General features: G+C 37.6%; 1 protein-coding gene across 13 annotated transcripts in view; it reads left to right on the forward strand.

Annotated features, from left to right (window-relative positions):
• SYNE2 (spectrin repeat containing nuclear envelope protein 2) overlaps nt 1–15,238 on the forward strand; it is a 326,466-nt gene that overhangs the window by 155,852 nt on the left and 155,376 nt on the right. For all 13 annotated transcript variants that reach the window (XM_061429086.1, XM_061429085.1, XM_061429088.1 and 10 more), the window contains 4 exons: nt 2,376–2,717; nt 11,062–11,217; nt 12,075–12,340; nt 12,988–15,091. In XM_061429086.1, coding sequence (XP_061285070.1) covers nt 2,376–2,717; nt 11,062–11,217; nt 12,075–12,340; nt 12,988–15,091 — 2,868 coding nt within the window. The remainder of the gene's footprint in view (nt 1–2,375; nt 2,718–11,061; nt 11,218–12,074; nt 12,341–12,987; nt 15,092–15,238) is intronic.

Genomic DNA, 15,238 nt, shown 5'->3' on the forward strand with positions numbered 1-15,238 from the left:
CTAACGCAATAAGGCCGAAGGGGAAATGGTTCAGTTTTGCAGTCTTCATCACGGGTGGATGCGAGTTGTGTAATTTTCACCTTGTTTATTTTCATACTCATGGACTACCTTAGAGTTCTCTGCAGATGGAGAGCTTTTAAAATTCCCACCCTCACCACTTCAACAACCCCTTACCTTACACAGTAAGCATTGCAGCTCTTTACCCGCATTCTCAAAACACATTCCTTGGAAGCTCACTGCACAGCCAACAAATGCGGTGTCCTCTGGAAGGAAACAGTAAAGTATGTTCTTTACTTTTCTATGCTGCTTTCACAGTCCTTTGGAGATTGCATGGGGTGAGTCTCAGGAAGCCCTAGTGCCTTGAATTTGGGAATTTCTGATCTCTTCTTTTTAGGAACTTGGGAATCAAGCAAGACTCCCCCTTCAGAATAGCTTGACACTCTGACAAGGCCACCTCCCTCTCCCTCTTTTTTTGGCCATGTGGCATGTGGGATCTTAGTTTCCAACCCTGAGGGATTGACCCTGAGCCCCCTGCAGTGGAAACGCAGAGTCTTGACCCCTGGACCACCAGGGAAATCCTGCCTCCGTTTTTAACAGTGAGAATTTGACAAATGTTGAGGGTCATCATGTCCAAGCCCGTGTTTGGGTACCTCAGATACTGAGAAAAGTATAAGACATGAGCTATAGTTGGAAGGAATCTCAGAAACTATCAAGTTCAGATTCCTCATTTTATATATGATGAGCTAAATGACAGAGTGGGGGCTACTTCTTGGGTCTCCTGACCCCACTAGACTTCTGTACTTGGGTGTCTCCTAGTTATTTGTGGTTCAGCATGTCCAGAAAATAACTTGTCATCTCCTTCCTTTTGTCCATACCCCGACTCCTTCCAGTGAGCCTGCTTCTTCTCCTCTGATTCTGGATATCTACACCATCTCTCTAGGCTGCGGGTCAGAAACCTGGATATCCTTTCCTAGGCTGCCCGGCCTAGAGGGACATCAAGAGTTGTCTCTTTCGTCTCTGGGTTACCTCTACACTTTGTCCCTCTGCTGTTACCCCCATGGCCGCTGCGTTAGAGCAGACCCTCGTCTCACAGATGCCTGTGTTTGTTAGATGTCTGAGTAGGCTCCCTGCCTGCACTGTCACCCTTGGTGGTGCAGCTTGCCCATGGCCACCTCGTATCTATCCAAAATGCAATCTGGAACTCCCTTCTTCCAGCTGAAAATGTTTCAATGACCTGTGCGTATTTGTTAGCATACATCTTTCCACATTCTTTTACAATGGTCTGTTTACTTCTGTGTCACTCTCACTAGGCTATAGGATTGTGAAGGGACTATATTTTACTCATCTATGTAATTTTAAAACTTGACCATATTACTCGCATGAATGAATGAATACTTACTGTGTAGTCCATTAGAACAGTGAGCAATAAATACAGCATAGTTCACCTAGTAACTTTTAGGCTTATTCTGTTTCAGTAGTAATATCTGTACGTGCTATAGTTTATCAAATTCCTTTTGAGTCTGGAGATCTCAAATTAGCCTCATTCATTTAAGCATTTAGTAAATATTGATTGAGTCCCTACTATATTTAAGATATTGCATTTGATTGATTTAAGCTTTGCTCTGAATTTTAAATGTTAGCACTAGATTCATATGAGCACATACTAAATGATTTTATTCTTTTTAGGGCCTTGCACAAAGTAGGCACTTATTAGTGTTTTGGTTGTGTTTGATTTTAGTATTATTTATATATTAATTAGTATCTTGAACAAAATATATACTCAACAAATATGTGTTGGCCATTTCCTATGTTCTAGGAATGGGTTGTGAACATTTTCTTCATTACTTTTTATAAATGTAATCTTATAAAATTTTCTGCTGCTGCTGCTGCTAAGTCGCTTCAGTCGTGTCCGACTCTGTGCGACCCCACAGACGGCAGCCCACCAGGCTCCCCCGCACCTGGGATTCTCCAGGCAAGAACACTGGAGTGGGTTGCCATTTCCTTCTCCGATGCATGAAAGTGAAAAGTGAAAGTGAAGTCGCTCAGTCATGTCCGACTCTTAGCGACCCCATGGACCACAGCCTACCAGGCTTGTCCATCCATGGGATTTTCCAGGCAAGAGTACTGGAGTGGGGTGCCATCGCCTTCTCCGGTAAAATCTTCTAGTATCTTATAAAATCTATTGGGGAATTTGATCTGGGTCACTACATTAGTTTAAATTTTGCCCAAAGTTTCTTCTTTGTGATATGGGTTGATATGTTTCTTACAAAGCTTCCCACTAGTGAAGCAGAATACTCTATAATTTACAAAAGTCAACTAACTTTTGTGATAATTGAACAGTGATACTTTTGTGACAATCTTTTCTCTGCTCACAGGACCTAGAGAATAGTCTCCATTTACAAGATGGCCCATTAGAGAAGATTTTAACTTTAGCAAAGTCCATCAAGCAAAATACATCTTCAGCAGGACAGAAGATTATTAAAGATGATATAAAATCACTGAAGTGTAAACAAAAAGATTTGGAAAACAGACTTGAATCTGCTAAGCAGGAGATGGAAAACTGTCTCAACAGCATTCTCAAATCAAAATGCTCAACAGAAAACAAAGCAAAGTTTCCTCTGCCAGGCAGAGAGGAGCAGGTCACTTCTGATGTACAGGAGTCCACTCAGGACTCAGCTGCAATGGAAAAGTTGGAGGAAGACTGGGAAATCAATAAGGTTAGTGCTTATGATTGCAGCTCTAAGACATCATGTCTGCGAACGGAGAGGTGTTGTTGGGCTCTGAAGAGAGGGTCGTAAATCAAGCCTCCTGATTTCGTAATTAAACCCTCAATGTGCTGGCTATTTATGATGCTCACTTGTAAAAAGAGCCCTTAGAAAACTGTCCAGGATTTCAGCAGTGAAATATTACTGTTCATCTGTTAGAAATGTCAGTCATCAATTTAGGTTTATTATTCTCTCTGATATGTAATCAGATACAATTTCTTGGGTCAAGAGCTCAAAAGCAAATTAGAGAAGGCAAAAGAAAATGCACTTTACCCATTTTCTAAAGAAAAAAAAAAATCTAACGGCTCTATTTTGGTGGGTCTTTTTTGTTGTTGTTGATTTCATAGTGAAATCAGAGACTGTATGGAAGGATAGCTGCCTTTCTTTATCTTCTTACGTTAACCCTATACTGCAAATGTATTTTTAACTGTTGTCAGGTCATTTAGTGTGAGAATAATGACATTCAGACTTCTGATCTTCCTGGGGAGAAGAAAGAAGAATATCGTTCTGTTTTCTTTCTAAACATCCAAATGGGTATATTTCCCTGTGGCTTTTAAAGTGGTTTCTCATAGGTGAGAGACTGAAATGGAAAAGGCACAAAGAGCCTTCCAATAAACTCCACTTGAAAGAGTCTCCTTGTTTGGCAGCCTCTCGCAGTCCAGGGTCCATTGGGACAACAGTGAAAGTTAGCCCTTTAATTGTCAGCATTTTATGGAATATGTGATACACGGGGATGAAGAGAATCTGCACTTCTGTTGTCTTCCAAGAGCAGAAATACATGGAGGGACTTCCCTGTGCTGGTCTAGTGGTTAAGAATCCACCTGCCAGTGCAGGGGAGCATGGTTTCAACCCCTAGTCTGGGAAGATTTCACATGCCTTGGGGCAACTAAGCCCATGCAGCACAACTACTGAGCCGGTGCTCTAGAGCTGGCGAGCTCCAACTACTGAGCCCAAGAGCTGCAGCTATTGAAGCCCACATGCCCTAGAGCCTCTGCTCTGCAATAAGAGAAGCCTCTGCAATGAGAAGCTCAGCCAGCACAAGAAGAGAGGAACCACCCCTGCTTCCACAACTAGAGAAATCCCACGTGCAGCAACAAAGTCCCAGTGCAGCCAAAAAAAGAGAGAAGAAGTGCATGGAGGACTAGAGGAGCCAGATAGGGTTTCCTAAAATGAGAAACAAGGTAAAATGCCAATGGAACATGTCTCTGACATGAAGTCCCACTTGTTGGATCGAGCTAACAAAGTATGTCTTAAAAGCTTAGGGCCCTGTGATGAGACTCTTGAAGTTGTATCTGTAAAAGGAACTTTCTTAATGGTATTTAAAGAACTGTAAAAAGTAAAAAAGGAAAAACACTTGAGTACTTTTCTATCCTAATACGTGACATTGATAAGTGGATTTGCTTAATAACTCTAAGTTTAGCTTCTCAGACCCATGTTGGCTGTGAACTACCCGAATTCAGTAGAGTATATTGAAAACTAAAGATCACAACCCAATAATAGAAATTTTTGTTTATTAAGCTTTTACTCATTCTTGAATGATGAGCTAATGATAATTCATGCTACTTCATTAGAATGCTTTTTCCTTTTTAAAAGCAGATGAAGGGACTTAAGTCTTCAAATAATTTTCATAAGCCTGTACTAGAGGAAGATAGTTTTAGTTTCTAGTAACATTTTTAACACCTTTTTTCCCCTCTATTGTAACATGAATCTTTTTTCTTTTTTTTAAATATGGAAAGGCATTTTATTTCAAATATAGCAGTGTGTACATGTCAGTCCCAAACTCCCAGTCTATCCCCACCCTCCGTCCTGTCCACCTGGTAACCATAAGTTCATTCTCTACGTCAGTGAGTCTACTTCTGTTCTGTAGATAAATTCATTTGTTTCATTTTATCTTAGAGTCCACATATAAATGATATATGGTTTTATCTTTCTCTGTCTAGTTACTTTATTTAGTATGACAGTCTCCAAGAATGTCTATGATGCTGCAAATAGCATTATTTCATTCTTTTTTTTAAATTTATTTTAATTGGAGGCTAATTACAATATTGTAGTGGTTTTTGCCATATATTGACATGAATCAGCCATGAGTGTACATGTGTTCCCCATCCTGACCCTCCCTCCCATCTCCCTCCCCATCCCATCCCTCACGGTCATCCCAGTGCACCAACCCTGAGCACCCTGTCTCATGCATCGAACCTGAACTGGCGATCTGTTTCACATATGATAATATACATGTTTCAATACTATTCTCTCAAATCTCACCCTTGTCCTCTCCCACAGAGTCCGAAAGACTGTTCTTTACATCTGTGTCATTTTTGCTGTCTCGCATACAAGGTTATCGTTACCATCTTTCTAAATTCCATATATATGCATTAGTATACTGTAAGGAGATCCAACCAGTCCATTCTGAAGGAGATCAGCCCTGGGATTTCTTTGGAAGGAATGATGCTAAAGCTGAGTACTTTGGCCATCTCATGTGAAGAGTTGACTCATTGGAAAAGACTCTGATGCTGGGAGGGATTGGGGGCAAGAGGAGAAGGGGACAACAGAGGATGAGATGGATGGATGGCATCACTGACTCGATGGACGTGAGTCTCAGTGAACTCCAGGAGTTGGTGATGGACGGGGAGGCCTGGCGTGCTGCGATTCATGGGGTCGCAAAGAATTGGACACGACTGAGTGACTGATCTGATCTGATCTGATACTGTATTGGTGTTTTTCTTTCTAACTTACTTTACTCTGTATAATAGGCTCCAATTTCATCTACCTCATTAAAACAGATTCAAATGTATTCTTTTTAATGGCTGAGTAATATTCCATTGTGTATATGTACCACAGCTTTCTTATCTGTTCGTCTGCCAATGGACATCTAGGTTGCTTCCATGTCCTGGCTATTATAAACAGTGCTGTGATGAACATTGGGGTACATGTGTCTCTTTCAATGCTGGTTTCCTTGGTGTGTATGCCCAGGAGTGGGATTGCTGGGTCATATGGCAGTTCTGTTTCCAGTTTTTTAAGGAATCTCCACACTGTTCTCCATAATGGCTGTACTAGTTTGCATTCCCACCAACAGTGCAAGAGGGTTCCCTTTTCTCCACACCCTTTCCAGCACTTACTGTTTGTAGACTTTCGGATAGCAGCCATTCTGACTGGCGTGAGATGGTACCTCATTGTGGTTTTGATTTGCATTTCTCTGGTAATGAATGATGTTGAGCATCTTTTCATGTGTTTGTTAGCCATCTGTATGTCTTCTTTGGAGAAATGTTTAGTTCTTTGGCCGATTTTTTGATTGGGTCGTTTATTTTTCTGGACTTGAGCTACAGGAATTGCTTGTATTTTTTGAGATTAATTCTTTGTCAGTTGCTTCGTTTGCTCTTATTTTCTCCCACTCTGAAGGCTGTGTTTTCACCTTGCTTATAGTTCCTTCGTTGTGCAAAAGCTTTTTAGTTAGGTCCCATATGTTTATTTTTGCTTTTATTTCCATTACTCTGGGAGGTGGGTCATAGAGGATCCTGCATAATCAGATTATGTCAGAGGGTGTTTTGCCTGTGTTTTCCTCTAGGAGTTTTATAGTCTCTGGTCTTATGTTTAGATCTTTAATCCACTTTGAGTTTATTTTTGTGTATGGTGTTAGAAAGTGTTCTAGTTTCATTCTTTTTAATGGTTGGGTAAATTAAAAGATGGTTGCTCCTTGGAAGAAAAGCTATGACCAACCTAGGCAGCATATTAAAAAGCAGAGACATTACTTTGCTGACAAAGATCTGTCAAGTCAAAGCTATGGTTTTTCCAGCAGTCATGTATGGATATGAGAATTGGACCACAAAGAAAGCTGAGTGCTGAAGAATTGATGCTTTTGAATTGTGTTGTTGGAGAAGACTCTTGAGAGTCCCTTGGACAGCACAGAGATCAAACCAGTCAATCCTAAAGGAAGTCAGTCCTGAATATTCATTAGAAGGATTGAGACTGAATCTGAAGCTCCAATACTTTGGCCACCTGATGTGAATAACTGACTCATTGGAAAAGACTCTGATGCTGGGAAAGATTGAAGGCAGGAGGAGAAGGTGATGACAGAGGATGAGATGGTTGGATAGCATCACTGACTAGATGGACATGAGTTTGAGCAAGCTCCAGGAGTTGATGATGGACAGGGAGGCCTGGCATGCTTCAGTCCATGGGGTCGCAAAGAATCAGACACAACTGAGCAACTGAACTGAATATTCCATTGTGTATATGTAACACCTCTTTTTTAATAAAAAAAAATTTATTGGAACCTTTGGCCACCTGATGTGAAGAGCCAGTTCTTTGGGAAAGACCCTGATATTGGGAAAGACTGAATGCAAAAGAAAAAGGGGGTGACAGAGGATGAGATGGTTAGATAACATCACCGAGTCAGTGGACATGAATTTGAGCAAACTCCAGGAGATAGTGGAAAACAGAGGAGCCTGATGTGGTGTAGTCCATGGGGTCGCAAAGAGCTGGACACAGCTTAGTGACAGAACAACAAATCTGAATTTTGTAATACTTTCTTACTTAGCCCCAGTAAAGACACGTGGGCTTCCTTATAGCTCAGTTGGTAAAGAATCTGCCTGTAATACAAGAGACACCGGTTCAATTCCTGGATCCGGAAGATCTGCTGGAGAAGGGACAGGCTACATACTCCAGTATTCTTAGGCTTCCCTGTGGCTCAGCTGGTAAAGAATCTGCCTGCGATGTGGGAGACTGGGTTCGATCCCTGGATTGGGAAGATTCCCTGGAGAAGGGAAAGACTACCCAATCCAGTATTCTGGCTTGGAGAATTCCATGGACTGTATAGTCCATGAGCTTGCAAAGAGTCAGGCATGACTGACTGACTTTCACTCACTCACTCACTCAAGGGATATTTTAGAATCAGACCTTTGGCTGACTTTTTCTTTAATATCAAAAATGTTAAGGCAGGCTTAGAGGCACAAGAAATTACAAAATGCAGTCTGAAGGGTGTAGGTGCTTATGATCCAAGATCATACTGTATATTTTTACAGAGGTGAATTTCTAAAATTTTTTAAATATGAAAATACAAAACTACCTTCCATCTCCCCCTTCCTATATAACTTAAGTGGGGTTACAAATTAGGATATGATAAAAAGTGAGGTCTGAGTAATCTCTCAGGATTCTACATGTCATAAAAGGAAATGATAAAAAGGAAACACAGGGTAACTGATACATTCTTCTCTCATTATTTTTCTAAAAACTCATAAAGCAGCATTATAGCCTAACCCATATTGAATGATCTTTCTTGTCCCTTCCTTCCCAAATGTCAACCTTCATGGCATAAATATGCCTAAAAAAAACAAAACACCGTTTTTCTATGATTGCTTTTTGAATGTCTTTGTTATTGGGTATAATTGTCAGTCAGTATGTCTGAATCATTTTTTGTTCTTTTTAACATTTTCTGAGTGTTTATAATTTCCGTATTTAAATGAACATGGATGATCATAGACATAAAACATGCAAGGCATCCAGCTGTAGCTGAGTGACCAGAAACTCAGGGAAGTCAGTACTAGAATGAAGAGGAAGAAAGAGAGTTCATTCCTGGGGTAAATGATGTTTATTTCTGGTGTTGGTTATCCTAGTAAGTCAGTAGAAAAATTTTTGTCTTGGAACATGTAGTTAGGTCGTGTGTCAACTCTGTCTTCCAAGTATATTACTTTGCTTTCTGGCCACTATGCAAATCTTGGTTGTTGCTCTAGAGGTATTATTCTCAATCCAAAATTTATTTCTGTACAGGAGTGACTTACATGGTATAAATGGTATTAACATCTAGGAGCAACATGCATTTGAGGACATTCTTCAAAGTCTTAAAATATTAGGCTGAGGAACCTTAGAAAATTTCTATCCTAACTCTGTGTTTCGGGTTAGGGAATTGACATCAGAAGGTGTTAATCAGCCAAATTCTCATTCTAGAAGAGTTGGGATTAGAACCAGTCTCGTCTCTACCCAGCTTGATGTTTGGCGGTCTATCCCCCAATTTTATCAAGTGTGTTACATGGGCTGTTAATTGAGGTTTAATATGCTAATATGCTATCTGGCACAATGATATCTGACACCATGATAAACCTCAAATCATATTGCTGAATGAAGAAAATAAGTTATAAAATAATATATATGTGATTCCAATTTTATGAGTTAAAAATACATAAAATAATACTGTATGAATATTAACATATGTAGTCAAAGTATAAAGACAAGTGTATGTGGATTTAGAATAGTGGTTAGGTCTAGGGAAGAATAGATGAAAAAGAAGTGAGGACTGGACTTTAAATTGTATTTTTAATATGGAAAATTATATCAGTTATATCCTTGTCATGGGTAATGAGTAACCATGATATTGTATTCTTTTAATACATTAAAAGAATACATTATATATATTATATATATAATATATATAATAATTATATATATTATATATTCAAATATAATGCATTATATTTGAAACATCTTATTGTTTATTGTTTAAAATAAGATGTTTCAAGTGAGTCTGGAAAATCAGAATAGAGCTAAAGATGAGGAGCAAAAGATGACTGGTTACAAAAGAATCTTTCCAGGAGCCAATCAGGGCAGGTGTCTGTGTTCTAATTCTGGGGTGTGCACAAAGGAATGTTACTTTTTAAATTTAAAATGTTCCTTTGAGGGATTCTGTTGGATTTTCTGCCAAAGTGGAAACATGGCTTTTGGATTTGGTAAACAAATGGTGTTTTGGGGTGATTTCAGGCTTTTTAGTATGCTCTCTCTGACCACTGAAGGCTGAGTACAAATAGCAAGCTATAAATGTGGCTAGTCCAGTGACTGGTCCATCAGGTAAGAGAGACCAGGGCTCTGAATTCCTAATAAATTATTGATAAGGAGTGAAGATTTCCTGGGTTTAGTGTCTATGTCTTTAGCTCAGGAGCTCTTGCCCTGCAGGTGGATTTGTTGGGGTACTAAGTAACAGTAGCCATCAGGTGACAAAGAGACAGGCTTCGCCCTCACAGGACTTCAGTTTATGGTGCAGAAATCTGTGATGTGGCACCAACGCCCCCTCTTCTCACAGTCTTCCTGGATCTCCCTCCCTGTCCCCCATCCCATGCAGAGATCCTACCTTCCATGGGGATTAACCATAGTTCTCATGAATAAATTGTTAGAAATGGAGGAAATTGGCAAAATCATCCCACTTATTTACAGCCTTTTAGAAGAAGTGTCCTGTGCTAACTGCCAAGCAGATACTTCAAAACCAGTAACACTGGTCAACTGAATTTTCTTACCAATCAGTATTGGTGAAGCTCCAGACAGTATCTGTTTTATTTAAATAAACCCTGATTTTGTAATAGTTTCACATTGACAGAAAACTTGCAAAGATAGTACAGATAGTTCTCATTTATCTCTTACCCAGTTTTTCCCATTGTTAACATCGTAACATTACTATCTAGGCTGTATTTTTAAGACAATTTTTTTAATAATTTCTGCCATGTTTGGAGATGTGGATATATTTTATTCACAGACTTGGTACAGACTGGATGTTTACTGACATGAAAGTATATGGCAAATTTGAATGATATTTCACTTATAAAGTAACCTGAAAATGAAATCTACTACCTTAGCAAAATAATGTGAAATGTTTTAAAATTACTGCTGTGGAACCTGGTATATATAAGTGCTCAACAAATGTTTGTTGAAAAAATAAATAACTGAGTTGAAATGCCATCTCTGTATATCCTATTGAGAACCTCGAGTTCTTAGAGCTTTTAGAAAAGATCAAATTACCCTCTATATAACCTGTTCTGCCATACCCAGAATTGGTATTCTTACTGTTACTTGGTTTACGGCATGACATTTTTAATGCATGAAATTTTGGCATTTCTTTCATCTCTCCACTTACTGTTTTTAACTACCAGTTGTTACCATTGAATGCCTATTTACTAAACTAGCCCTCTGCATCATGGTGAATACTAAGTATGCACTTTGGAACTTTTGTTTTTTTCATATCTGTTTCTTTCTTTAAGACTGTAGCTATTCCTCAGTATATAATTGAGAAATGCTAGATCCTATACTATCTTGTAAAAAAAAGTTTCATTTTTCTTGGTATTAAATATTGCATGGAAGATACTAAATATTGTCATTAAATATTGCATGGAAAAATCCACTTTGGTCGTGGCAAAAATATACTTTTGAAAAGTCTTTAATGTGAGTAAATAGAAGAAACTGGAATTTTTTCACCAAGAAAAATAAAAATTATTCATTTGGAAGTTAGTCTATTTAGCAATTAATCTTTTTATGTTTTCAGAATTCAGCTTTGGAAATGATTTTGTCAAGACAACTTTCTCTTGATGTTCAAGAAAGCATGAAAAACACTGAAGATGAGCAGAAAGTCAATGAGCTGCAAAATCAACCTTTAGAATTAGATGTTATGTTAAGAAATGAACAATTAAAGGAGATAGAGGTATGGAAACAAGAAAAACACTGACAACATGATTGCATCATTTATCTAGTGCAATACAATATATTTTAATTACCAAAAACTTGCTTGCACAGAATGAAAAATCTTATTTAACCTTTGCCTGATGATCAATTTGGTAACTATATAATTATGTACTAATCAGTAAGTTGTATAAATCTTTCCATTTAAAAAGTGTAAGAGTTTAATGAACATTAGTCTTTCTCTTCCAAAAAGTTCCTAAAAACTTACTTATTCAGTGATAAAATTTGGAGATTCTGGCTTGTCATTATTCCTTTTTTTAGTCATATCTATTTTCCTGCATTTGACAAATTCCTTTTGTTTGTCTTAATTATCAATATTATGGGGTATTCCTTCTTCATTTTTATAGCTGTGTTTGCATAACTGTGTTTATGTATTTATGTACTTATAGCCATGGAAAAGCATCCAAAAATCCAGTAGATGATCATGTTTTGAAAAATGATCCTTACAATTTTAGCCAAGTTTACGTAATAGTAAACGTGTATCTAAAAGAGGAAAAAGAGATGATGCATGTAAATAATAAAAGCAAGATAAATCTTCTTTAGACCTTGTAGAACCTTTGAACACAATAGGGTGACCAGATTGCTATTAGATATTAGACCAATGGTGAATGTTAGTTTAGATTTTAACATGACTCCAGTCGGGGGGGAGATCTTTTAAATGTCAGGACCTTCGTTTCTCTGGGTGCAAATGAAATATTTAAAAATATTCTTGGAATGGAATGTATTACTGGAAGGAAAGAGCAAGGGGGAAAATAAGTGAATTAATTAATCAGTGAATTAGTAAGTGCATATTTATTGATTTCCTTTACTTGTTTTCAGGAATTATGTACCCAGTTGGAAGGAAAGAAAGCAGCCATTGAACCTCTAGAACAAAGTGAATATGTCAACAAAACAGAATCAAGTGCCTTGGTTCTCCACGATGAAAGTTATTCAGTGCAGCACTTGGATAATCTGCTTCAGGCACTTATTACTTTGAAGAAAAAGAAAGAAAGTCAATACTGTCTCCTTGAAGATTTTCAGGGACATCTCATGGCAGGTGAATCCTCCATGAAAGCCTTGTTGACAGAAAAGGAAAGTCTGAAAGTGTAAGTATAAGAATTTAGGACGTGCATTCTTTATTTGAACATAGGCTTCACTTTTTTGGACAGGCCCAGGGTGTTAAGAGCTTATATTGTTAAAGAATATTATGATTTTAATACTACAGTATAGAAATTAATTTCATATGGAAACCATTAAAGAAAATTCTTTAATGGTTTTCTTATTTTAAAGAAAGATTTGTATATTCTGGGTATGTGTATTAAATATAGCTTCTCCTTAAAAAAAAAAAAAGTTTAGCCTGATGGTTATGCCTTCTTGATCAGTGTCGTTATTGTTGGTAAGATAATAACAAAGGAGTTGGATATTGTCATTTTTCTTAGTCCTAACTTTGCACAAATACTTTGCAGATTATAGAGGACTTTTGCGTACATTGTTCCCTTCACAGAACCATTGTTCCTGTGGTTCTCCATTTTTATGATACTCATTTTATAGATGAGCTTTCTACATTGTCACACATTAATTGAGAGCCACAGTAAACAAGATTCTGATTTTTGTTTTAAGGAAAGAGTGTTCTTACAGACAATCCAATCTTCTCTTTCATGAATTCAGAGCAGAATTAATTTCTTTTAATGACAGCTAACTTCATGTTGAGGTAGTAAATATTAATAAGCTTCACTTTTTCTTCTTTTGCTAGGGGACTCCTGGACAGTACAACCTATATGGACAAAATTAAAAATTTTCTGGCATCAATAGAAAAAGAGAAAGATTCTTTAAGCAAGATGAAAATCGAATGGGAAAATTTATCAAACTGTCTGACTGACATGGATAAGAAGCTATTGGAAAGCCAGATCAGGCTACTTGAGCATGGTTGGGAGCAAATGAAACAACTGGTTCAGAAGAAGTATTCTCAACAATCAGTGGGACACGAAGAGTTTATGTTTCTCATGAGTAAGATTCAAGACCTTGAAACTTCCCTGCAGCAGCAGCAGCAGCATCTGCAGTTAAGGCTGAACTCTCCAGAAGCCCAGGAAGGGAATCTAAGCGTGGTTGCTTTGGCCACTGAACTCCATACTATAAAGCATAGGTTTTCTATGCTTAAGGGGCGAGCTGAACTTCAGATGAAGAGGATTTGGGGAGAAAAAGAAAGAAAGATTTTAGAAGATGCAATAAGTAATTTGCAGAAGCAATTGGAAGCATTGGAACCATTAAACATGGAGGTGGAAAATCAGATCAAGAAGTGTGAAACCAGATACAAAATAAAAGAGGCTATCTTATGGGTCCAGAATCTGTTAGGGGAACTCACTCCTCCCATTTCCCTTCTCCCAGATGATGTTCTTTCACAGATCAGAAAATGCAAGGTGGTGCACGATGGCATTCTAGCTAAGCAGCAGGTTGTGGAGTCCTTGGTTGAAGAGGTCAAAGATAATATTCCTAACTTCACAGCATATGAGAGCAATGATTTAAATAACCTCCTTCAGGACTTACAGAATCAATACCAAATGCTGGTTTTAAAATCAACCCAAAGATCACAGCAATTAGAACTTAAATTGGAAGAAAGAAGCAAATTTGTTGCCATAATAGGGAAGGTTCAACTTTCACTTCAAGGAAATGAAACACTGATAATCCCCAAGACAGATACAACCTCCACAGAAGCTGAACTAGAACAACTGTATGTTGCTTTGACCACTTCTCAGAAGGAATTGCAAGAAATTAAGAGTGTAATCTCGACACATCTTCAGGAACAAACAAACATCTCTAAGGATCTAAGTGTATTTGAAAGATTATTTTTAGATGATCGATTGAAAAATCTTAAGACTAGAGCCAACAGAACTCAAAGATTCATTCAAAATAAGTGTAATGAAGTAGAACACAAGATAAATTTTTACAGAGAATTTCATGAAAAAATATCTGCACTTCAGAAGGAGTTTGACCATATACAGCACAATGAACTTCTACTGAATCCGGAAGTAAATCCAGATGTTAAACAGGAGTTGTATCATCTTAAAAACCAAATCACTGGCATTCAATCTAGTATCCTACAAGTACTGAAACTCAAAGAAGTGTTTGACTGTATAGAACTAAACTGGGATTGGACCCAACTTGATCAAATACAAACCCAAGTACTTGAAAAAGAACGAGAACTTGAAGAAAAAATTAAGCAGTTGAATACGTTTGTGGCAGAATACGACAAATATCAAGCATCACTAGCTAAACTGAAGGCTTTGGATTTACAAATTAAGAAAAGGGCTGAACCAGTACTAACAATGCCTAACACTCCACCAGAAAGCAGTCTGCTCAATGCTCAAGTTTTGAATCAGAGAATTGGGAAAGCCATGAGCTTGTATCATGAGATTATCAAGAAATTAAGTGAAAATAAAGACTTTGATGACTTATTCAAAGAGAGAGAAATACAACAACTAAAGCTGTATGCAGAAGAACATAATAAGTTGCGCCAGGTTCTCCAACAAAAAATGGCCCTGCAATCCCAACTGAAAGAAATGGATGAAAAGGATTTTAAGGACAAACTAGAAAATTCTTTACATGTTTTAAATCAGATAAAATCTCAGTTACAACAGCCATTGCTTATAAATTTGCAAATTGAATATATTCAAAATGAAAAAGATAATTGTGAAGTGTTTCAGGAAAAAGTTCAGGCAGAAATGGATAGCATTAAAGCTGTGACTGTCATTGAGAAGCAAAGTGAGGAAAATTCTTCTGAAGCTAGTGATGTGGAAGCAAAATTAAATGACATTGAAGATCTTTACATGCAGCTTAATGCAAGCATTGATTCCCGCACTGTAAGTTTTTTAATTAGGCAGTTAATGTATTTGTTTTATTTTCATGTTTTTAAAACATAAAAACCTGATTTTATGTTTTACTCTAGTTAATATCTACATTTCTCAAGAAGTAACAGGTTCTTATGGCTGACCCACGTTATTGTTTGA

Source organism: Bos javanicus, chromosome 10 (genome assembly GCF_032452875.1).
Source record: "Bos javanicus breed banteng chromosome 10, ARS-OSU_banteng_1.0, whole genome shotgun sequence".
In the NCBI taxonomy this organism is placed as follows: domain Eukaryota; kingdom Metazoa; phylum Chordata; class Mammalia; order Artiodactyla; family Bovidae; genus Bos; species Bos javanicus.